General features: G+C 38.8%; 2 protein-coding genes across 2 annotated transcripts; both read right to left on the reverse strand.

Moving 5' to 3' along the window:
- Positions 1–12,402: 12,402 nt before the first annotated feature.
- LOC311599653 (olfactory receptor-like protein OLF3) lies at positions 12,403–13,355 on the reverse strand (the record flags this gene model as incomplete). The annotated part of the gene is made up of 1 exon (XM_084785673.1): positions 12,403–13,355. Exon 1 carries the CDS (start codon positions 13,342–13,344, stop codon positions 12,403–12,405), a length of 942 nt encoding a protein of 313 aa, XP_084641799.1. The 5' UTR covers positions 13,345–13,355.
- Positions 13,356–18,850: 5,495 nt separating this feature from the next.
- On the reverse strand, positions 18,851–19,804 carry LOC311600926 (olfactory receptor-like protein OLF3; the record flags this gene model as incomplete). The annotated part of the gene is made up of 1 exon (XM_084788089.1): positions 18,851–19,804. One exon carries the CDS (start codon positions 19,802–19,804, stop codon positions 18,851–18,853), a length of 954 nt encoding a protein of 317 aa, XP_084644215.1.
- Between the last annotated feature and the right edge of the window lie 6,577 nt (positions 19,805–26,381).

Consider the following 26,381-nt stretch of genomic DNA (forward strand, 5'->3'; position numbering starts at 1 on the left):
CCGCACTAAAGACCATGGTAAGCTGTAACGGTGTGTCTGAAGTTAAACAAGAAAACAACCTAGATCTTTATGGTTCTGATTACTGCAACATAATTTTTTCTCCCAAACACTTATCCTAAAATGGGAAGAAAATCAAGTAATTTTTTTATTCAAAGTCTTATTTGGCATAGTATTTAGGGGATTGTGCCTCTTTGTAGTAAGAAAAGTTCCATCAACAATAAGTCTCTGAATTATAAGCAAAGTCCAGTTCCAGTTAACTTTTTTGTTAAGTGGATTTCTCCTGTAGAGACCTCAGACTGAGCCTTATTTACATTTCCACAATAGAATACATCCATAAAACTTGGAATATTTTGAATATATATTGAATTGAATATATATATATATATATATATATATATATATATATATATATATTCAATTACAGGCAAGGTGAAGCTTATTTTGTATAAATTTTACTTTCATAGTGTCAAATAGAGGTCTCCGTCACCCACATCACACCACACTGGGCCAGGTAATCCACTGCATTTCAAAATGTCAATTTCAAGACACAGTGTTAGATAACAGTGAAAAATAACCACATATGCTTTCAATTGGATTTAATGAAGTGTCCAATAATGTCATGTTCCTGCTGAATAATAATATCTTCACAGTGGTGACAGCATTTATTTCCACTGGGAAAGAGATCATTCTTACCAGCGAAGAGAGAAGAGTAGATATACAGCACTAACCGTATCACATATGTAATAGCGATATTGCTTACCAGCTGCCATGGCTTGTGCTTGTAATACAAACAATTTAAAGAGGCTGAGGCAGAAGGATTTCCATGAGTTACATGCTGGGTTGTCTATTGAGTCCCAGGCATCCTGGGCTAAAATGTACTCTCCTTCCTAAAAACACAGTAAGAAAAACAAAGAAACCAAAAAGATAGTAATGTCTCTTGTTGGATGGTTTGAGTACAGCACAGGAGAGAACAAGTGAAATGTGAAATCAGTCAGCAGAACAGAATGGGCAACGGCACCTGCAATGCATCCCCAATACGGGCTCAATGTCCAGAACGTCGTCAGGGAACCTTCTGCAACTCAAAAACAAAAAGAAACATAAAATAACCAAAGCTTAAAATCAAACGATTACTAAGAACACAGCGCACTTTTCTTAGGAGAGAGACAAATTGCCAAGAGGAATGTGAGAGTCAGCATCACTACTAGTGGAATGCATTACTTTACACTGCTGGCAACTTTTGACTGTACAAGGAAACTTCCTTTCCATTTGCTGATGTACAGAAGGGAGAAAGTGACCCATTACCTACGAAGGGAGATCATGTCCCATAGCTTGAAGAGAGTCCTGTAGCACTACGCTAGAGTGACTATTCCAACAGCTTCTACCAGTCATGCTGGGACTACAGAGGCGAGCCAGACATTGATGTATCTATTGATGCCAACTTTCAGCCTATGAGCTTTTGGAATTCTCATCAGATATCACATCACTTATAGGTGGTTATGGAACCTAAGGTTAATGCACAGTATCATGAAAACAGCAATGCTCACGCTATACATTTCTGTTACATTTCCCTTTATATTTAAACTTCTTTTTGTTCCACTCTATGTTTTACACAAGAAAAACATGATTTATTGTATAATCCTTATACTCATTAGAGATTTTTTGGTCCTCCTACAAATACAGGTTGTTAATGTTTAAAATGGTGTCCTATAAAGGTGTAAGTCAATTCCTGACACTCTAATAATTTTGACAGATCCGTCAATAGTTGAAGAAACCACATTGCAAAATACAGCTTAATGAAAATAATCATCCGTCCGTCCATCCTTGTTTCCTACAAATGACTCATTTCTCTTAGAGTTTTCAGAATATGTGTGTTGAGGTATGTTGTTAGGCCTATTTGATAGTAAACAGAACTTTCCCAAAAATGAATTATAACTAACATGTCTAGGGGCATTAATTTACATCCTAAATATTTGCAATGAAAGATTTGAAGTATATTTCTTCAATATAAGAATGCTTTCTAGTTTCTCTTTTTGCTATCTTTTTCTCATGAGAGAATGGCTACAGACATCTGCCATTCTGCCATTTAAATTTTTTTCACTCTTTTAAATAGAAATATATGAGCACATATTGCTAACAACATGGAAACAAAATAATTAATATTTATTTTTTGCTTACTTTTTTGCCACAGGGTTGAAATAAAAACTTAAAACACAAAGCATAATCTATACCAGTGTAAGATAAATTACATTTAAAATGTCTGTATTGTGATGTGTTCTTTAAAGGAATAGCAACAGTTCTCTCTATTTTGTATGTTAGACATACTCTAATAAACCATCAGTCCTGTCTACAAGGGCTTCTAATGTAACTGAGACAACAATGATCCCAGGTTTGTATACACAGGAGAATGTGTGTGTGTGTGTGTGTGTGTGTGTGTGTGTGTGTGTGTGTGTGTGTGTGTGTGTGTGTGTTTTGTGTGTGTGTGTGTGTTTGGATACGAGGGCTACTCCACAAGATGGGATCCATGCCTGGTACTTTAAATCTGATAGACAACCCATGGCTGAGGAGTACTTAGGCCTTAGTGGCATCAGTTAAGTTTACTAGGACTTCTTAGTTAAGTTGCTAGGGCATCAAAACACCTTCCAGAATAAGGCTACTCTCAGCCTTAATCAAAGCAGTGTTTGTTGCAGCGAATAGAAGTGAATGCAGATCCGTAGCTGCACTAGATGCTGAGAATAAAGCCCCTCAAGGATTTGTCCCTTAAAAAGTCATTTATGCTACCATTTAAAGCTTAGGGATATTGCAAAAGATGGTACAGAGAGAAAATAAAAGCTGAAAGATAAGGAGAAGGGCTTTTTAAAATGTCATTTTCTATGCCTAGCATGGCGATAATAACCATGGGTGTACAGGAGCTGCACCTACCACCCTAGGCTCACACAGGTCAGCCCTGTCTACAGTCAGCTGTAAATGCAAATGAGGCTCAAGGGGCCAACTGCATACAGCTCTACTGCTGACAGCTAATAGAATCTGGGGTGGGGGTGTGTAGTACCCACTGATAAGCCAGCAAACTTTAATGAATTAGTCCAAACCCATGTCCACACAGAGAATCCTAGCTAAACTCTGAGAGACACAAACCAAAACTCAAACTCACAACCATGGGAACCAAATCTATAGGGCTGAAGGGGTAGGAGGGAGGAAAGAGACAGAGTGGAGGGAATAATCAGAATGTATTGTTACCTGTATTAAATTGTCAAAGATCAAAATCTATTAAGAAAAATATAAAAAGAACGGTCAGTTGTTCATTTATTTAAACTATGTATGCTTCAACAACTTGAACTAAAGGAACTAAAATATAACTGCAACCAAACAAATGATGTTTTCCCAGCTATTTCAAAGACATTTTTAAAAGTAGAAATTTCATATTTAAAGCCAGGTTGTCTTTGCTCAATAATATAATCATGACAGTGTATTTCTCAGTGACTTACTACTTACTGATATAATTAATTTTTTTATTTCATCAAATTACATATATATTTTACATTTTAAAAGTGAATATGAAAACAAGGAAGACATGTAATTAAAATAATGCATCTTATTGATAAGCTACTTAGGAGATGAACTAAAAGCCAAGCTTTTCTCTAAGAGAATTTTAAATAAACATTTCTGGATGTCACTTGATAGATACCGACCAATTTGTGTGTTGTTAAAGTCTAAGTTATACACTAGTATTTACAATAGTTTTAGTTTTGCTATTGATTCTTTGCATGCTATGTTTAGTCCTTTATATGAAAGTTCTCTAGAATGTACCACATTGAAAATTCTATGTAAAGTGGTGAGCATGGAGATAAAAGATCCTCAGTTTTGAACAGTGGAAACTTCAAAATCAAGTGAGCACATGAAATTCTTTTTCTCCACCATCATTACAGAAAACCCAACATTCCTACTAAAAGCCAGACCTCATCAGTAGCTAGAGAGATGGCTCAGAGGTTAAAAGCACCTGCTGGTTTCAGAGGACTGAGTTTTATTCCAAGAACCCACAAGTTAGCTGGACTGCAGGTAACTATAGCTCCAACAGAGAATCAAACCTCTCTCTGGCCTCCGAGGGCACTGCATCATATGTCCAGATCCTTTTACTCCCATCCTTTAGAACAGATTTGAAAACAGTTAAACACAATTCAAAGCAGAAAGATTGAGTAAAACACACAGAGAACACATGGCAAAGGCTAGAGGGTAAGTGTAAGCAGAGTACAAGCTACCGTCCCCTGCCTCTGTGCCCCCACCATCCTCTTCAGCACCTGGCTAGCTCTTACATTATCATTTTGTTCCAGAATAATTTTAGAATACCTAGTTTTGTATAAGTCGACAGTCCAATTGAAAGAATAGTTTTAAGTAAAGATCAAGACACAAAGACAATCGTGGTAACATTAAAACCCTGGAGGTAATTGCCATTTGCCCCAGAATACTTTGAGAGTGAGCATTAAGCAGGATCCAGCCAAAATATTGCCTGTACCACATTTTACCTCAAGTACAAATAGATATAGCTCTTACGTGTATGTATACATGTTTGTATGTTGGTGTGTGCTTACATTTGTGGAGATGTCAGAGATCAGCCTCAGTGTTTTGTCATTCAGTGCAGCCCCAATTTGTGTTTTTTCCCCCACAGTTCCTTACTGAAACCTGGAGTTCATCAACTATGCTGGGTTATCTGGTCAGTGAGCCACCTCAACAGCCACTTGCCTGTGGATCCCCAGCACTAGGAATGCAAGTATGGACCACGAGATTCAGCTTTAAAAATATAAACCTCATGTCTTCATTCTTGAGTGGCAGACACCTTAAGGGCCAATCTCTATGATTTTAATGTTACCATGACAGGCTTTATGTCTTTCTCTTTACTTAAAACCAATTTTTCCATTGGATTGGTAACTTATGAAAACCCAGGTATTACCCTAAAATGGCAAAAGGTCTGCGTTTACACATATGAAATCAAGATTTAATAAAATTTATCTCTCTCCCAAAGTTTAAACATACGGTATAATGATACTGATGATAACAACAATACTATTTATTAAGATACTTACAAATGAATACATCCTTGAAACTGTAAGACCATGTTAAAATGTGTACCAATTAAGTAGCACTTTTGACCTACAAGAGTGGACACTGTTCCCAGAGGAGAACATTCTGGCTATGCACTAGATGGGGCAGGTGGAAGAAATCTTTTTAGAAAGAAAAGACTTTTAAGGCCAAAACCCCACACAGTCTGGGAACTCTTAAATCACTAGCAAAGTATGGCTTTCTAACTTGAAGAAATAAAATCTAGCTTCTGAGGACTAGTCTTGATGGGGAGGGAGGCTATTGTATCAAGCCACCATACTTTCAGCCTTGAGTAGAGAGGCTGTGAGTTTCAGTAAACTAGTTTTGCAAGTTATGTTACTAAATGAGTGTTAAGGAAATAAAAAATAAAGCGAACTCACCGTTGGAGAGCTCAGCAGCCCGCCCTATGCCTTTGAAGGGTGGCAAAGATGAGAATGTTTGGAATTTGAAGAGAGTGACTTTGGAACAGGTAACTTTCTCAAACTTCAGTAAGGAAATCCCCAGGGGGCCAATTATGCTTTGTTTATTAGGTATCTCCTTTTTCCTCGCCCTGTATCTGTCTACTTCTGCACCATAACACACTAAGCATTTCAACTTTGCAGATAGAAGTTTTCTGTCCTTGTCCCTGGAGCAAGGCAAGGAACTTGCCAAAATTTAATTTCTCGAGGGAACAGTGTTCTTGAGAGTTTTCACTTTGTATGGTTTATAGTGCATTCCAATTGATGAGGACGGAAGTGTGAGTAAACCTCTACTTCCTCATTCCAGTTCAACCATCTCCACTTTCCTTTGCGGCAGGTACAGTTTGGAGAACCCAGGAGGCCACCTAGATGTTGTCTGTGCATAACTTGATGTGATAGTGGGCTGTGGACCATTTTATTCTTAGCCCTAGTTGCATATTATTGACATGTTCTCTATGCTTGGAGTTCTGCTGTCACACCCATAAACCTCTTTAGAATATTCATTCTTGCCTGTTCTTTGAAGAAGACAGACCATTTCAGGATTCAAAAGTTAGAAAGTTTAGTTCTTTGATAATGTTTTCATTGTTCCCCTTTATTTGTTTATACGTTAATTAATTTTTTACTTTACATCTTGATAGCAGCTCCACTTTCCTCCCAGTCCCCCCACACACACACACAGACTCCTTCCCCATTGTCCCTTCTCTTTCTCCTCTGAGATGGGATTGGTCCCCAATGGGTATCAACCTGTCTTGGCACATTAAATTTCTGCAGGACTAGGTGCAACCTATCCCACTGAGGCCAGACAAAGCAGCTGAGTTAGGGGAATGATATCCAAAGGGAGGCATCAGAGTCAGAAAGAGCCCCATCTCCAGTTGTTGGAGAATGCACATGAAGACCAAACTACATTTGCTACATATATGCAGAGGGCCTAGGACCAGTCCATGCATCTTCCTTAGTTGGTGGTTCAGTATCAGTGAGCCCACATGGGCCCAGGTTAATTGACATTGTAGGTCTCCTTGTGGAGCCGTTGCCCACTCTGTCTCCTTCAATCATTCCCTCAATTCTTCCATAGGACTGCCTTGAGTTCTATCTAATGTTTGGCTGTGAGTCTTAACATGTTTCCACCAGCTGCTTGGTGAAGCCGCTCAAAGGCGTTATGATAGGCTCATGTTTACAAGCATAACAGAATTTTTAATAATAGAGCAACAAGTTTAAGTGACATATGCTAGTGATCTGGTAATCCAGAATCCAGAGAACTAAGAAGTTTTTTGTCCTTACTTTTCTCTGGAAAAGTAGAGGTTTCCATGGGTAGGTACTGCTGTTCTTATCCTCTGGTCTGCAAATGAGGACTGTGCTAGGAAGTCTGATATCTTGTTTCTTCTCCATGAAAATGAGATCAAGGACATCCACTCTTGGCCAGTGGTCTAAAAATTTTGTTCTAAAGAAAACACAAAACATAATCTGCACAGAGAGGGCACCACACTAGCACTGGATCTGGAGAAAGAGACACAGCAGAGTTTGCCAGTCTGCCTATGGTCATGAAAAGAGAAGGAAGGAGAGGAGACCAAAGAGAAAGGAAAAAGGCAGGGACAGGGTAGAGAAAAAAAAATGTCTCCCTATTTCCAAAGCATCCTTGACATTTCTCCAAAAATGCTTTTAATTTATTTATAATTCTCTTTACTGTGTGAATTTATCATCTCATTTTTTATTCTTTTACAAAATGTAATGGTTGTATAAGGAAAGACTCCAATCTCATAGTAAACAAGATCATCAATTGGCAAAGGAGGCCCCGTGAAATTACAAAGCTTTTTACAGAAAAGCAAGCCAATAATCAAGTAAAGTGGGAGCCTACAAAATGGGATTAAAATCATTGCTAGCTATATACTGCATATAGGATTAATAATGAGAACATACAAAGAATAAGAAGTCAAACAATGTAATCAATATATGAGTTGATGTAATTAACAGATAGTTTCCAGAAGATGAAATAAAATAGTTAATAAACACCGAAAAATAATCAACTTCATGATTCATCAAAGAAAGAGACCAAAACCACATTGATATTACATCTCACTCTAGGTACAATAACAGTCACTAAAAATATGTATGTGGCAAATATTGGCTAGCATGTGTATAGAGAGAACTGTTATGTTGCACACTGCTAATAAAAACACGTGATAAGGCAGACACCATGAAACTAGAGGTGTTTTAAAAAATAGCAAAACATATCCTGTATGACATACATATTTTCCTAAGATAATCCAAGTCAACATATCACAGAGATTCTTGTACACCAATGTTTGTTGAAGTACCATTCACAATCATTAAGCTATGGAATCAACCTGGGTGTTAATCAGCAGAGATATGGACAAAGAGCATGTGATATATACGGAGAACATAATTTTTCACCAATTAAATGTTTAAACCAGTTGCAGGAAAGTCTCAGAAAGACAAAAGTATTGTTTCCCTCATTTGTAGCTCTTGGAAATCATACAAATACACAGCTTCATGGATGTATATAGATTATGTAAATGGAGAAGTAAAACTGTCTAAAGGACAAGGGGCACAAAAAGAGAACAGGAACAGGGGACATGAGAGGGGAATATGCTTGGCATACTATTCTTTATTTAAAGATTTAAAGAAAATGAACAAAACCAGTTTGTGACTTTTGCTTAATAGTGGTAACTGACATTTCCACAGGAAAAGTCATACTTGCGCAATACTACATGGATGAAGGATTGACTAGAAGGGTGGCAGATGAAAGCATAGAGTAAAGGTATGACCTGGGTTTAAGTTACACTAAAATATCTTTTAAAGGTTTGTAAGAAAAACTACTACCACAGACGCTTCTGAAAATAGACATATACAAATAAAAATGAAAGCTCAGTGAAGTTACCCAGCATGGAAAGACAATTCGCCAACTGTACACCTCATACTAGTAGTGACTTATGACTTTCTTCTTGTTTATAAATGTAAAACTTTATGAAGTAGTTTCCTTATCAGAACATGCCATTTAGCCTAACCCAAATTTATGCTCCTGGTCTGTGGTCACTCATATTTAGTTGAAGAATAAATTATCTCTCATTTCATCTAACTTGAGAACTGTGCCTTGCATAGTCAATAACATTTCTTTCATAACATTTTTAAAACCAAGAGCACTTGCTGCTCTTCCATGGGACCCAAGTTTGTCCCCAGCATCCACACTGGGTGGCCTTCCAGTTTTCCAAGTGGAACTTGGATATGTAGCCCTGTGTCCATCCTGGTACTCATCCACAGAGGGGAATTCAGCTTCTGGTGAGGAATGCAGGGCTGGCCTCCAGACCTACACCTTTAAGGGGCCTGTTCTGCCTTTCACTCAAAGGAGCTGTGGGCTTAGAGGCAAGGAGCACCACTTAGCTTAGAGACCAGATATGGCTTTTCTCTACGAGCAGGGTAGCAGGAGAGCACCAAGGTCCCATTTGGTATTGCCAGGCCAGGGGAAGTAAAAAAAAAAATTTAATCAACTAAATTGGTATAGCATTCAAAAATGTGTACTGGTACAAATAAGATCATACAGAGAATAACAGCTCTTGATATGAAAGATTAACAACTGGAGTTTGATCCCCAGAACCCACATAAATCAGATCCTGTAGCTTGCACCTGCAACCCAAGCACTTCTACACAGAGATAAACAGAGACACAGAATCACACAGAAGCTTATGGGCCAGCAGGCCTGCAGTATGCAGAGTGGTGGGAACAATAAAGATCCTGTTGAAACAAGGTGGATAAAGAAAATCAATTTCCCAAAGTTGTCCTCTGACCTTCACATACATGCTGTGATATGCATGTATGCACACACATGTACATGCACACACACATACACATCTGTATACACAGCATTAGTACTGTTCTTGCCTTGAATTTAGATAAACATTTGGGGGAAACAAGACTTTTAAAATATTAATTGTTCTTTACCCAAAACATATACTTCTCTATTTAGGTTATATATTATTTGCTGTTTTAATTTACTTATTTTTATTTTATGTACACTGGTGTTTATTTCTGCACGTATGTCTGTGTGATGGTGTCAGATCCTCCAGGAACAGGACTTACAGATAGTTGTGAGCTGCCATGTGGGTACTGGTAATTGATCCCGGGTCCTCTGGAAAAGCAGCCAGTGCTCTTAACCACTGAGCCACCTCTCCAGTTTCTTGTTGTTTCTCTTGAAATTTGAGTGTTCTCACTATAGTCTTGTACCTATGTCATTAGAATTCTGTTTCTTTTATGAAAATACTATTTATTTTTATTTATTGTCCCATAACACCATCCTGATTTTCATTATTAACATTGTATATCAAATAAGCATGAAAGTCATGATCTATGGCATGGTGTGTGAAAATAATTCTATACCAACTATTTATCAGTAGTAAAAAATAAAATAACTTCGTGCTTCTTAGTCTTATACAAGTTCAAAGAAAAGGTGTAGAGAGAGAGTTCAGTAGGTTAGGGCACTTGCTGCTTTTATAGAGGTCCCAGGTTCAGTTGCCAGCTTTCACATGGCTGCTCAATACTACCTGTAATCCACATTCCAGGGATCCAATGCCTTCCCTAGCTTCAGTGGGTATCAGGCATGCACATGGTACATAGACATACAAATAGGTACTCTCACTTACACATAAGTACATAACTATTGTTTGAGCTTTGAATAATTTATTTTTTGAGATCATTATACATGAGCACTGAATCTACATCACTTCCTTGTCTCCATTTTCTACTTTATCCCTTGCCCAACCTTCCCAATTTCATGATCTCTTTTTAAATTATTATTATGATTACATGTATATATATATAGATATATGTGTGTATATAATATGTGTACATCTGTGTGTGAGAGTGAGTGTGTATAATCTCCGGATTCCAAGGCTGACCAGTGGATATTGAAAATCTTATGCAGGAGCTTGCCCCATGAGGACACTGATTCTCCCTCTCTCAGAAGGCATTGACAACTTGTCCTTCTTCACCTGTGGTGAGATAGGAAACTACCATTGGAGTTGTTGGACAGGGGAATAAAAGAGATTCCTAAAATTATAAATGCTGTTGCTATTGCCCATTGTTGCCCCCCAGAACACAAAGGTGAGACCCCATCCACCCTATTGCTGAAGGCACCACACACTCTGGGGGGTCCAGCTCTTAGAAGTGTCCAGCCTCCTGAAATGACTCAGAAGCCTTGTGCCTGAGGACTGGCTTTCCTAGTGTTGGGAGGTGCTACATAAGCGACCAGGGGGAGATGAGCAATCAGTAATAAATGGAGTTACTTTTTAAGTTCTAAGCATGCCAAGTGTTAGTGAGGTTGAGCATGTATAAAGAAGGCTTGTATACTGAAGCAAGGGTATAGACATAAATGCTATTCTGGACAGCATAATATGGGTTCTAGCAACTTGATTCCTATGTGTGTGCCCCAGAGAAATTTTCACATAAGGGCATAAGTGCCTGTTGTCACAGTGTTAATGAGTTGAGTGATGGCACCAAGAATTAGAACTGGAATATTAGAAATATTATGGGCTAGCCTAAATAGTCATAGCATTTGACTACAACTATGTATAAATTGTAAAATATAAAGCTAAATATAAAAACTAATGTATAGAATAAAATAGTAATAGTGTGTACTACATTAGACACATGAAGGTAGTTCTAAAATGGCAAGAGAGAAATGAAAATAAAGATTGCAATGAGACATTATGTTGATTCCTAAAAATTAACAAAGCACTCATACAAAAAGAAAAACTGAAGAGTCTTAACCATTAGCTATGCACCTGAGATTTATTATTACTTTTATTAGTTCATAGAGAATTTTGTACAATGTGTTCTTACCATATTCGCCTCAGCATCCAGCTGCCCCCCCCCTTTTTTTTAACCAGGCCAATTCTGTTCCATCTTTTTTCTTTTTACCATACCCATCAAGATCAATTCACGCTGTCCATCTATTCTCAGAGGTGTAACCTTCCACTAGGGCATGGCTCACTTACCAGAGCTTGTTGAAAACTGACGCCCTCTCCTCCCAGTATCTTATCAATTTCTAACAACTCCTTTGTTAAGAGAGGGGCTGTGCGCTCACTTACTATCTGAAACTTTAAGAAACAGCTTATTTTGGTTTTTTGTTTTTTTGTTTTGTCTGAGTGTTTTTAATGTATTTTTTATTAATTTATTCATATTACATCTCAGTTGTTAGCCCATCCCTTGTATCCTCCCATTCCACCCTTCCTCCCACTTTCCCCCTACAAAACAGCTTATTTTGTAATACCCTAAAAACTGAACAAGTATTTCCTTTATGTAAGTTCAGAAAGTACAATTAAAATGGTGAAGAAACTGTTAAATGATGAATCATGCAAGAAGCAAGAAGTCAGTATCATTTTGAATGTATAGGAAACACATATGGTAAAATCCATGTACGCTAACCCCCAAGAAGTTTACAGTCCACTTCATGAACAGAGGCAAAATCAAGACCAACAATATAGGACAGTTTTGCTTGTTTCTGATTTTGCTTTTGACTTATCAACGCATAATTAAACCTATAACATGTTACAAAAAGTCAGTATCATTTCTAATGTATAGGAAACACATATGGTAAAATCCATATACCCTAACCCCCAAGAAGTTTACAGTCCACTTCATGAACAGAGGCAGAATCTAGGCTAACAATAAACGACAGTTTTTCTTGTTTCCGATTTTGCTTTTGACTTATCAATGAACATTTAAAACTATAACATGTTACAAAACTATAATCCATCTGGGCAGAAAATATAAGAAGAATGTGCATCTCTATCATTTTGTATTTATCTAGAATATGTTTTGTTGAACTGTTGCATGGAAGAAATTACTTTAATCTATTTTCCTTAAGTTTCTCCAAAGCTCTTTTCAAAGCCCCGATCACATCATTGTTCCTTAAGCTGTAGATTAGAGGATTGAGCATCGGGGTCACGACAGCATAGAAGAGAGCAACCATCTTCTCCTGTCCTGCCGAGGACTTGCCCACGGGCCTCATGTATGTAAAGATAGCTGTCCCAAAGCACATAGAAACCACCGTGAGGTGGGAGGCACAAGTCCCGAAGGCTTTGCGCCGTCCTTGGGAAGAGCGAATACGCAGGATGGCAGCAACTATGTGCGCGTAGGAAAAGAGCACCAAAATGCAAGGAAGCATGATCACCAAAAACCCTGAGATGGCCACCATGACCTTGTTGAGGGAGATGTCCACACAAGTCAGCCTCAGCACAGCCAACATCTCACAGGCAAAGTGATCGATGACTTTACGGCAGAAGGGTAACTGGAAGATCATGAGCGTCTGCATCAGTGAATTTGTGAGGCCAGCAGCCAGGCAGGCTGAAGCCAGCCCCAGGCACAGCCCTCCGTGCATAATGACCATGTAATGCAGAGGATGGCACACTGCCACGTAGCGGTCATAGGCCATGGCGCCTAGCAAGAAAAACTCTGTGCTGCCCATTGCTAGGGAGATATACAGCTGCAGCACACAGCTGTGAAACGGGATGGACTTCCGGGCTGACAGGAAGTGAACGAGCATCTGAGGGACAGTGCTGTTGGTGTAACAGATGTCCACAAATGATAGGATGCTGAGGAAGAAGTACATGGGCGTATGGAGCCTGTTGTCCAGCTTGATGAGGATGATGATGAGCAGGTTTCCCAAGACCGTCAGCAAGTACATAGCAAGGAACAGAACAAACAAGGAGACCTGAGTCCCCCAGTCACGTGACAACCCCAGCAGCAAGAATTCACTCACCCATGTCTGGTTTTCTTTGTCCATTAGTTCCCTGAGAAGGAAGCCCAAGTTATATATCAATAAATATAAATATCAGGTAAGAACCAAAACTCTTCTCAGAACCTCCCTTTAGTGGAGAATTTGTTAAAATTAAAGAGTGTGACCATTAAATGTCACTCTCTTCTTTACATGGGAGTTTTAACCATAGAGTTTGTGACTTTGTTGAGTGCCAATTTCCCTCTCATTTCTATCCCAGAACCCACATTGAAATAAGTTATCAGTTATGAACACTCTTCTATTAATGTACTTTTTTCTTAATGACTTCCTCAACTGTAAAAATATGGTGTTCAAATTTTATCTTCATCTACTCATGGATTTTCAGTTTCTATTTAAATACATATATACATACATACATACATACATACATACATACATACATACACACATACATATAAAATGGAAAGTGCAAATAGAGTTTTTGAGTTACAAAGAAACTTCAAAGACTCCATTTCAGAGTTGGTAAAATTTTTAAAGGAAAACTGATGTGACTGGTTTCACCTTAAAAATCTTTACATGACTTCTCTGTGGCTTAAAAGGCACAAGAAATAATCCCCAGTGCTATGTTCTTCCTCCAAAAGAGTAGAAGAAAAGAGGTTAACAGTGAGTAGAGTGTATTTTTGAAGACACAAGTCAAATTCAGAGACGTGCTAGCTAGCTTCTCTCATAAATGTGGGAACCAATACCCACCACACATATTACCTATAACCATGAGACCACAGAAACCTGGCAGCACATGCTCACTGATTGTGTTGATGCTTCCTGACTTCTAAGAGTAGGGTTCAGAGGCTAAGTAGGCAGAACTGGACAATAACTCACTTGAATTAGCTTATTGATATAATCGCTGTTACATCTGCTTCTTAGTCCTTCTCTCTCTCTCTCTCTCTCTCTCTCTCTCTCTCTCTCTCTCTCTCTCCTTTCTTCTATCTCCCTTTCTGTTTCTCTCTCACTGATATTATGTATAAATATCACACACAGTGTTTAATCAACCTTAATTCATTCACAGATGAAAGGTTCATATCCAAAAGCCCATGCATAATTTGTCTGCTCCCTAAGTTAAATTTCCCAAAGCTTATCTATCTGCAGTTCACCACACCCACTGTCATGAGGACAATTGGCAAGCAGGTAACACACACACACACATACACACACACACACACACACACATATATTACACACACTTTATATATATATATGTGTGTGTGTGTGTACACATACACAACATACGTATATATGTACATATAAATATATGTATATGTATCTGTATATTATGGTATATCCCAGACTAAAATAAAACTACCTCCTTCCTGGCTAATCACAGATTGTGGGTATTCTCCAGGACACCCAGCTACTTTGCTCTCATTTTCTTGTAAAAACACTCAGGTGCTCGAATGCCTTGGAAACCTGTCTTCTTTCAAGCTTTTCCTTTTCTCTCCCGACGGTAACTGAGGCAGCTAGAGAATAACTACCTCACTATTCCATACATCCCCGACCCTTCTAGTCTTGATGAATGAAGCCTTAAGGGTTCTGTGCTCAGAAATGACCTTAGAGGTGCTTAGACTTCGTTAAAGGAACAGTTTCTAAAAGCCTCAACGGCCGAGCAAAGCCTTTTCAACCTCTCATCTTACCCCGCCTTTTCAGAAGGAACTGCGAAGCACATACATACACAGTTGTCCCAACCAGGTAGGTTATCTGACTTCCTAAGTGAAAACCATGTACATTTCCTTACGCCTATACATGTTCGAATATGCTCTGCTATACAACTTCTAAACACAGAGTCTGTTCTTCAGAGGGAGCATCCTCTAGAGAGCATCGCTGTAGAATTGTAGGATATCTCAAACCGGTGCTGGAATCCATAGCCAGGCATCCTCATGCACTTTTAGAGTTGACCACATTATCCTCCCCCTACCCGTCTTAGCTAAGGGCTTGTTAGAAGGAATGCGACCCCGTCTTTCCTTCCTCCGATGCTATTCTTTTTCACAAGTAAAGCAGAACATACTCGAACCTGTGCTCCCTTTCAGAAGATCCCAAAACATCCTAGGAAAGCAGAGTCTGCTGTTTCCTGTGTAAATGACCAAAACCGTGTGCTTGGTGGTCTCAGACGTATCTGAAGGGACTTGCTCCTCAGTTTGGGAACGGAAAAATGTGTTTTCTTTTTTGTAGAGTAGGTCTTCAGAACTTGACCCGTAGCTCTTCAGTACCCAATTTCAGTTCAACTGTCAGAGGCTTCAGCAAGCCGAGAGAGGCTGTGTGGTACGGAGGGAGACTTCATGCCGCTGGTCTCAGCTTCACTCACCCATCTCTAAGAAGGCGTATGGCGTTGCCCAAGTGCAGATGAGGTCTGCCCAAGATGTGGGATCTGGAAGAAGGAACTTTCCTCCTCAGAGATAAAATCTCCACAGGCCAATTATACCATGCTTATCAGGTTTCTGTTACCTTTGTTCTTCTTCCTTTTTTGTCTTAAAAAAAAAAAACTCAACTTTACCCCACTACTTGGGAATTTCTTTATAGTTATTCATATTCTTGAATTCCTATTTACATTTGAGACTTTGAAATGGCAACTTAGAGTTCACTGAGTGGGAACATGAGAAGAGAGTCTAAAGTCCCATTTTCCCCCAGTCAGTACACATCCCTCTGATTTTGTTAAAGGTGCACTTTGAGGAAGCTATTGCTTCTATCTTTTAAGTCATGAATCTACACCATGACTGGAATTTTTAATGCAGTATGTCCAGTCTTTTCTGGAACAACTCTTGAAATTTCAGGCAATGTGCCCTGTGCCACAACATTTCAGTTGTGAATGACACACTTCACAACATTTTCTTTGTACTCAATACAAACATTCTGAGTGACCTTTAAGCTTTGGGGCTATATGAAAGACTCATTTCGAAATAGATGCAATGGAATTAGTTTACTTTTTAAATCTAGAGATGTAACTTTGTGTTCTATAAATACACTAAAAATACTACTCACCATGAAAATCAGTGCTGGGATGAAGACAGAGAGAGAGAGAGAGAGAGAGAGAGAGAGAGAGAGAGAGAGAGAGAGAGAGAGAGAGAGAGAGAGAGAAGGAGGAGGAGGAGGAGGAGGAGGAGGAGGAGGAGGAGGAGGAGGAGGAGGATATCTCCCCATTTTAATCATCTAGTGTTGAAATGATTGCATTACAGCACTAGAGAGATGACTTGGTGGTTAAGAGGGCTGGCTACTCTTCCAGAGGGCCTGAGTTTAACTTCCAGCATACACATGGCAGCTGAAAACTATATTAACTTCAGACTTCCTTTTATCTGACTTCCTTTTGTGACCTCCATAGGCTCTGACTGTATTGGCCTTGCTGATCCTTTACATTTTAGTCCCTATGAGGGAGACCTGGTACTGTTAGATTGAGACATGTACTGTGCTTCTCTCACACAAATGACGTGTGTATTTTCTAGTGCTTCCCAGCCGTTTGAGGATTCCATTTTCTGGGATATATTCTTGCTATCTTGCCCATTTTGTATCTCTCTCTCTCTCTCTCTCTCTCTCTCTCTCTCTCTCTCTCTCTCTCTCTCTCCTGAATTCACTTCTTCATATAGCTCAACCAGTGTTATGAACTTTACAAACAGAAACATTTTTTCCTATACTCTGACTTTTTTGCATATCTTACATGTGTCCTTCTTTGGTCAAACAGTGCACTTAACTTTGCTCAGTTCTGTACCTCAGTCTTTCCGTGTATCAACTGCTTCCTGCAGTTGCTCACTTAGAAATCTTTACTTACCTCCATTTGAGAAGGTGGCCTTTGATGTGGACCTTTTGGTGTTTGACTGTTTCATTTTTCACAATTGAGATAAGTAATCACCATCTAATTTATTGAAAAATTGACTTATATGAGGCCCGGATTCATTTTTCATTTGACAAAATTGACTTTATTGAGATTGAACGTGCAAAAATACTCAATAAAATACTCATGAAACGAATACAAGAACACATCAAAGATATCAATCACATGTTTTCAGATTATTTTGTGACATTGAATTTAACTTTAAAATGTGAAAAAAATTAAGGGAAATTTAATTTGAAACTTATTGAATTAAAATAAAATTAGAAATGTTATGATTTAGATTAAAAATGTCCACCAAAATTCATGTATGGATTCTTGCTTGGTCTCCAGCTAGTTACCACACTATTGAGAGACTAATGGGTCAAAGTTAACAATTAGCAGATGTACCTAATTGGAAGAAAATGGGTCACTGGAGGCTTCTCTCCTCTCTCTTCCCCTCCCCTACTTTCCCTCTACTTCCCTCCCCTCTGATCCTTTTCTCTTCTCTTCTCCTCTCTTCTTGCCTCCTCCTCTCTCCTCTTGTTCTCCTTCTTCTCCTCTCTTTTGCCACTCTCCACTCAACCCTCCACTTCCTGAATGTCTCAAATTGAGAAACGTGCTGCACAACCTTCCTGACTAGACATATTCTTCTCTTTATTTAATATCTGTAAATATTTAGTTTCATATATAGATACATGGTAGTTTCTCATTAAATATTTTTGCATATCTGAAACTTTTAAAGAGTGTTTTAAATAGGAGAGATGGCTCAGAGGTTAAGGACACTGACTGCTCCTCCATAGGTCCCAAGTTTAATTCCCAGCAGCCGCATGGTGGGTCACAAGCATCTATAATGTGAACTGATGCCCTCTTCTGGCCTACAAGTGTCTATGCAGGCAGTGCACTGCATACATAATAACAAAATAAACAAATCTTTTTTAAAAGATTGTTTTACATAATACCTAATAGAATATATTTGGTTTGTATATATTGAATCAGTGTATATAAAATATTTTATGATTCCTGCTTTCATTTCTTTCTTTCATACTTAGTAGAATACATCAAAACTTTACCTGGCCCGCAGTGTTCTATAATGAAAAATTCTTACATATTGGTTTATGATGGCTTCTGTGGTTCTGGTAAAGATCACAACCAAAAGAAACTTGGGGAAGAAAGATTTTATTTCAGCTTATAGCTTATAATCAGGGAAGGAATTCAACACAGAAGTTGTCTATAAAGCAGTATGTTGGAGGCGTTTTCTCAATTAGGATTCCCATTTTCCACATATGCCTAGTTTTGTGTCAAGAACACCAAAACCAACCAGCATTCATGTGTGCACACGCACACACACACACACACACACACACACACACACACACACACACACACGTACACCACTTAAATTCTCAAACATCGATGATTCTATCATTCTTCCTCCTTCCTTTTGATAAATATCTTACCTAGAGTTTTATTACTGTGAAGAGACACTATGACCACCATAGCAACTCTTAAAGTAAAAACCTTTTTCAAAATAAGTTTAATTTTACATACAGTGGTATAGAATGTGAAAGTAAGATTATTCTTCACACACATTATACATATATTTCTACTTTAATTTGAGGTATTGTACCCATATAATTCAAATATAGTACAAGATTTACTTCCAAAACTTTGAAAGTACTGTTGCAAGCTGTTCAGGAGTCATCAACTTTTCAGTTTTGATATAAATCCAGAGAATTTCCCTAGCAGTTTCTGCCAGGCCCCTTTCACCTCTTTATTCCTTAGACTATAAATCATAGGGTTCAACATAGGCATCAATATGGAATAAAAAAGGGAAATTAATTTTTCCTGAAAGACAGAGGGGCTGGAGTGGGGTTGGATGTAGGTGAAAATGGTGGTACCATAGCATAGTGTTACCACAGTGAGGTGGGAGGCACAGGTGTGGAAGGCCTTCCTCCTTCCCTCTGTGGATTGGATCTTTAGGATGGTAGAGATGATCTGGATATAGGACAGGAGAACCAGGAAGAAAGGTGTCATAAGCAAGACAATGCTAGAAACCATGATCACAATCTCATTGGATGAAGTGTCCACACAGGCCAATCTGACCACAGCTAGAATTTCACAGGAAATGTGATCAATGTATTTATTTGTGCACATGGGCAGCTGAAAGGTGATGGCAGTATGTACAAGAGAGTTGACGGAGCCACTGACCCAAGATGTGATGATCAGCCTTGTGCACAGCCCTGCATGCATGATGACTGAGTACCTCAGAGGGTCACACACTGCCACATAGCGGTCATAGGCCATCACTGCCAGCAGAAGGAACTCAATCCCGCCCAAGCCCAGGGAGAAAAATAACTGGGCTGCACAGCTGAGAAATGGAATTGCTTTGTGTGTGACAAGGAAATGAGCCAGCAGCTGGGGCACTATGCTTGTGGCATAAGATACATCCACAAGCGACAGGTTAGTGAGAAAGAAATACATGGGAGTGTGGAGTCGGCTGTCCAGCCTGATCAGAAGAATGATGAGGAAGTTCCCCAGCACTGTCACCAGGTACATCAGCAGGAACAGGACAAAGAGAGAGACTTGAGTGTCCCAGTCACTGGAAAGGCCAAGGAGAATGAATTCATGCACCCATCTCTGGTTGTTGGCTTCCATTAAAAAATGTGGTGATTGTCAATCTCCCCAACATTCTACAAGGTTTTATTCAGTTTAATACTATTGTCTTACAACTCTGATTGCTCAGAATGTATATTACCTGAAGAGGACAGGGAGAGAAGGTCACACAAGTAGGCTAGGGGTGAACTAGCTTTTGTCTGCATGGATTTGGACTTAGATATCCTGCCTTCTTTTTAAGTCTGTCTTCTAACCTTTCATCTGTAAGTCAATTAACTTCATGCTTCCTCTCTGCACAAACCTTCTGGCAGATGTGAGGCATACCTGAGAATTTCCCTTTGCTCTACTCACTTTTAAGACAATAGTTTTTGGAATCCAAGACCAGCATACAGCCAAATCCAACAGATAGCTAATGGCAACTTCTCAAACAGCGATGTTGTTTTGTCGATATTGATTGGTGACATTTACTATAAACATATACTATCTAAAACCATGTGGTCAGGCATCATTTCAATGGTGTGTTTTAATTTACTTACATTTGTGCAGTTGATTTTCAGGTGACCATCCTACCTACTTATGCCCATCTGCCTCCATCTCTACAGAATTTCCAAAAGAAAAATAAGTATAGGATTTCTGAAAATGAGATTCTCCATTTCCTTCCCATCTAATGCCTTCTCCATATCTTGGATGCGATAGAAATGATGTGTTAGAAAACATGTGAGCCACTGCTAATCAGGATAGAGATAAGAGGCGTGACCCATAGACATTTACCCCAATGGCAGAACCACTCACTCTGCTGGGGCTACACAGCCACCACATCACATGAAGATCTGGAGATGACTGCTTGCATGGCTGCCGACATTGTTTTCTCACCAGGTTTTACCTGACGTTAGTTGTCCTTACTTATCTGCAGACCAATGCTCCACATCCCTTATTTGAGTCTTTCAAGGAAGAGGCAGTCAGGATGTGGCACTGAGGAACCATTTCTCTTTGTAAGGATCACCCTCATGGGTATCATGCCCTGCAAAATGCTTTGTACCTTTAAAACCATGGAAAAATCATTTAAGTTCAATTAAATGGCTGTGTCATTAACTTACATTCTCTCCCCTCAAGCAGTGGTGCATTAAGATGAAAATCCTACTAGGTATACACCGTATAAAAGGATTTCCCAGAATCTCATCCTTCATGAAAACAGTTTTGTCCAACATTAATGTCATTACAAATAAGCATAGTGATCAACCTTAGATCAATCTTTAAAAGTCCAAAATCAATAATATTGATCTTCAATAGTTAGCACATCGCTTATATTATAGAGATGTTAGGGCAGATGGTGCTGCCCTAACATGCATGGACAAAATGCTAAAAGGTTAACTCCCAGAAAAAAAAAATGGGAGATCATCATCATCTTTTGTGATGCTACATTGAGTCTGAATCATATTGGCCTTCCTTTTTGGAATACTCTATGGTCCTATGTAATAAATTAGCCCCAAGTAAAACATGGCACATATTCTACATGTAATTTTCTCTCACACTGGCCTAGAGTAAAGCAGAAACTTACCTTTGTACAGTTAATTTGTCAGTGGAAATCACTCTTCTCTTCAGAGAAAGACTCATGTTCACGTGTGTGGCTCCATAGCTGGTTTCTGTACATGCGCTGCATTCACTGTGGGCAAGACTGTTTCCACCATCCTTACATTTGGACCCAGAGAACCTCAGGGATGCTGAGGTGGGTGAAATGTCAAAAACGATTTTACACCTGAGAGCACTGTTGTCTTTTCTTATTGAGGTCTCATTGTCTACTTAATCTCCAGGTTTTTTCACTTTGTTTTTCCAATAAACTGCCTCTAATTGTTGATACACAGTCTTTAAAGAGATTCAATCTTGAAATTCACATTTATTGATCTGTTTTGTTTTAGTTACATTGTGCAAATCCCAATTTTCTTTATTTCTGTTGTTCCATGTGCCTAGGGTAGTTTTCACAGTATTCTGTTCTTCTTGATTCTATAGTACTTTCCCTACAGCTGACCAAAACCAGAAAAAACATTCAGGTCACCTCACATTTAAGTCCAATTTATACTCTCAGGTTTTATGACTTTGATAATCAATTTAATCTTCCTATATTTGGAATGCTTCCTTTGAGAAAAAAAAAGTAAAATATAGTCCTATGTACAAAGTCGGAGAAATAATTGAGACAAGACACTTTAAAGACACTGAAATGTTATCTTTCCCAGAAATATAATGTCTCCTACTACACTACACGCTCACAAATGCCTAAGTACACATTTTATTAACCTAGACTTTGTTCCATGTCCTTAGAAAACTGACGCAGGATTCATCTATCACGTTTCCAGTTTTAATTAATGCTACCCTTTCCTCGGCCTCTCTCTCCCATACTAAAGTCTTTAGCTGGCAAGTTCATAAAGTGACCATGTCCCCAACCCTCAGATCTCTGGAAAGCTGAATGGTTTCATTCAAATTCCTGTATAATCCTGGCCTGAGAAGATCCCAGTGTCCACAGCTCACATTTCCCACACAGATCAGATCACTATTTCTTCTGCCTGCCCATGGGCTTCTGTTTACATCTACCCTCTGTTGACATTTTTAAATTCATGTCTCCCAAGTGTTAGTACCTGGTGATATGGACACATCTTCAATCCAGAATTGTATTGCAAAGGATGCTCCTTGTGTTCAGATTGATGGCCTGTGGAGATGTCCCAGTTGTCCTGGGCTCTGTGACTCTAGAAATTCCATGGGGTTAGCTTACAAAAGCTAATGGGAGGAAGTTCACTGGTGATCCCCAGTGGGCTCACACACAGTACTAACAGAGACAGAGGCTGCCCTGGTGACCTGGAGCCAACAGCATCCCCCAGGAGCTTCTTACATTGGAGTAATAATTGCTGTTACCACTCCCAAATCTCTGACAAAGTTCTAATATCCAAAATATATAAAGAGCTCAAGAAATTGTCGAGTATGTTTTAATCAATATTCATAAAGAAAAGTGGTTCAAAATTGTCCTTTTTGTTGGTTCTTTGTGTGGTTTATGTATTAGCATGATTGCGGCCTCATAGAATGAGTTTGGAAATGAGCCTTCTGTTTTTCTTGCGTGGAATAGTTTGAGGAGTATTGGTATTAGCTCTTCATTGAAAGTCTGGTAGAAGTCTGCGCTAACACAATCTTGCCTTAGGCTTTCCTTTGGATGGGAGAATTTTAATAACTGCTTCTATTTCTATAGAGGTTATAGGACTGTTTAATCGGCTTGCCTGATCTTGATTTAATTTTGGAAAGTGGGCTTTATCAAGAAAATTGTCTATTTCATTTAGATTTTCCAGTTCTGTGGAGCATAGGCTTTTGAAGTAAAACTAATAATTTTTTAATTTCTTTTGTTTTTTTTTTTTTTTGATTTGTTTGTTTTGTTTTCTTTTTTGAGACAGGGTTTCTCTGTGTAACATTGGCTGTCCTGGACACTACCGATCATTTTAAAAGAAAATTTCTTCAGTGTCTGTTATGTCTCCTTTTTCAGTTCCGATTGTATTGATTTGAATACTTTTTGCATTTTAGTTATTTTGGCTGAAGGGCTATCTATCTTAATGATTTTTTTTTTCAAAGAACCAGCTCTTGGTTCCCTTGCTTATTTGTATTGTTCTCTTCATTTCTAATTTATTGATTTCAGCCTTGGTGTGATTATTTCCTGCCTTCTACTCCTCTTGGGTGTGTTTGCTTCTTGTTTTTTTTAAAGCTTTCAGGTAAGCTGTTAAGTTGCTAATATGAGATCTCCCCAATCTCTTTATGAAGGCACTTAATGCTATGAACTTTCCTCTTGGGTAGCACTGCTTTCATTTTACCCCATAAGTTTGGGTATATTGTGTCTTGATTTTCATTGAATTTCAGGAAGTCTTTTTTTTTTTTTTCTTTATTTCTTCTCTGACGCAGTGGTCATTGAGTAGTGAGTTCTTCAGTTTCTACAAATGTGTAGGGTTTTGTTATTTTTGTTGTCATTGAAGTCCAGCTTTAATCCAGAGAGATCTGACAAAGTACAATGGATTAATTCAGTTTTCTTATATCAGTTGAAGTTTGCTTTGTGTGACTGACTATAGTAGATTTTGGAAAAGGTTCTATGTGGTGTTGAAAAGAAAGTATATTCTTTTTTTGGTGTGAAATTTTCTGTAGATATCTTTTAGATCCGTTTGATTCATGAAATCTGTTAGTTTCTTAATTTCTCTATTTAATTTCTGTTTCAATGATCTGGCCATTGGTGGTAGTGTAGTGGGGTGCTGAAGTTTCCTACTGTTAATGTGTGGGAATCGATGTGTGATTTAAGCTTTAATAATGCTCTTTATTTTTACAATGAGGGAGCCCATGTATTTAAGACATAGATGTTCAGGTTTGAGATGTCCTCTTGGTATATTTTCCCCTTTGTTGAGTATGAAATATTTTTCATTTCATACTTCACCATCTCTTTTGATTGAAAATCTCTTTTATTATAAGTTATGGCTACTGTAGTTTGTTTCTTTTGTCCAATTGCTTGGGAAACCTTTTTTTTAAGCCCTTTCCTCTGTGTTAATGTCTATCCTTATTGCTGAGGTATGCTTCTTGTGTGCGGTAGAATAATGGATTCTGTTTTTGTTTCCATTCTGTTAGCCTGTGTCTTTTTCTTGGAAAATTAAGTCCATTGATCTTAAGATATATTAATAACCATGTTTTTGGTTCATTTTATTTTGATGTTGGTTGTGGTTGTGTTTGTATGCTTGTCTTCTTTTAGATTTACTGTAGTTATTATTTTTACTCTTTTAAAAAATTTTTATTATAACTTATTCAGATTATATCCCAGTTGTTATCCCCTTACTTGTATCTTTCTGTTCCCATGCTCCCTCACTCTTTCTTTGTGTTCCCCTCCCCTAGACCTCTGACAAAAGGGGACCTTCTCCTCCACCATATGACCATAGCCTATCAGGTCTCATTCAGATACCCTGCTTCCCTTTCTTCTGTGTGTAGCTGAGCCTCCCTATCAAGAGGAAATGATCAAATTGGCATCACCATAGTTCATGTCAGAGGCAGTCTCTGCTCTCTTCAAAACCATGGAGAATGAGCTGTCCATTAGCTAAATCTGAACAAGGGGTCTACTGCATGCATTGTCCTTTCTTGGTACAACAGTTTGTGCAGGCCCTCCTGGTTCCAGATCTGCCAGCCTTGATGGCCTACTTGATGGGCTCCTGAACTCTCTGGGTCCTTCCATCCCCCTATTCTTCCATACCACTCTCCGAGGAGTACAGCAGCAAGTCCCAGTATCTGTCTCAGTCCCCAGCTGAGTGGAGACTCTCAGAAGACATCTGTGTTGGGCTAATATCCACTTAAATTGAGCATATACCATGCATGTCTTTCTGGGTCTGGGTTATCTCATTCAGCATGATCGTTTCTAGTTCCATCGATTTGCAACTTCAAGATTTCCTTGTTTTTAATAGCTGAGTAATATTACATTATGTAAGTGTACTACAGTTTCCTTATCCATTCACTTAAAGAAAATTTCAATATCCTTAGTAATTAGGGAAATGCAAATCAAAACAACTCTGAGATTCCATCTTACACCCATCAGAATGGCTAAGATCAAAAACTAAAATGTAGTTATTTATATTCTGTTTTCTTGGGTGTAATTAACCTCCTTGTGTTGGAATTTTCCTTCTACTATCTTCGTTAAGGTTGGGTTTGTACATAGCTATTATTTAAATTTTCTTTTGTCATGGAACATCTTATTTTCTCCATCTGTACTGATTGAAAGCTTTGCTGGGTAAAGTAATCTGGGCTGACATCTGTGGTCTCTTAGGGTCTGCAAGCCATCTGCCTAGGCCTTTCTGGCTCTTAGAGTCTCTGTTGAGAAGTCAGATGTAATTCTGATAAGTCTGTCTTCATATATTACTTGGCTTTTTTCCTTTGCAGCTATTACTATTGTCTTTTTCTGTACATTTAATTTTCCAATTATTATGTGGCAGGAGGAATTTCTTTTCTGGTCTAATCTATTTGGTGTTTTATAATCTTCTTGTATTTTAAAGACATTTCTTTCCTTAGGTTGTGGAAATTTTCTTCTATGATTTTGTTGAAAATCTTTTCTTGGAGGGTCCAAGATGGTGATGCAGAACACAAACCATGTCTGATCAGCAGGACAGCAGTTACTGCACAGAGAAATAAGAACTGAACTGAGAACTACAAAGTTCCAGTGCTGGTGATTCCAGGGTGAGAGGGGTCCACACTGTGTGGGGTATGGGTGGGTCTAGCCTATGGCCACCAGGCTAATCCACAGAAAAGTCCCTGAATCCCTGAAGGCTGGTGTGCAGTCTCTAAAGTCTAGCCTCTCATCTGCTTGTGGGACACACTCTTGCTCTGAGTATCAGACTGAACTGAAGAGTGAAAACACCAGTGTCTGCGTGTTCAAGCCTAGAGCCTACCACATGGTCTGGAAGACAAGGGGATCCAACCTCAGGTCACTTGGCCTATCCATGGATTGCCACTGATATGAACTCTGGTGCCCCCAATTTGTTTACTTCCCCTTGGTGGTGAAGTACTGGAAGGGGAAGCAGGCTACCGGGAGGAGCCCTGAGAGCCTGTGGTCATATCATGGAAGAGGAGG

This window comes from Acomys minous (assembly GCF_964271855.1).
Source record: "Acomys minous genome assembly, chromosome: 6".
Lineage (NCBI taxonomy): Eukaryota > Metazoa > Chordata > Mammalia > Rodentia > Muridae > Acomys > Acomys minous.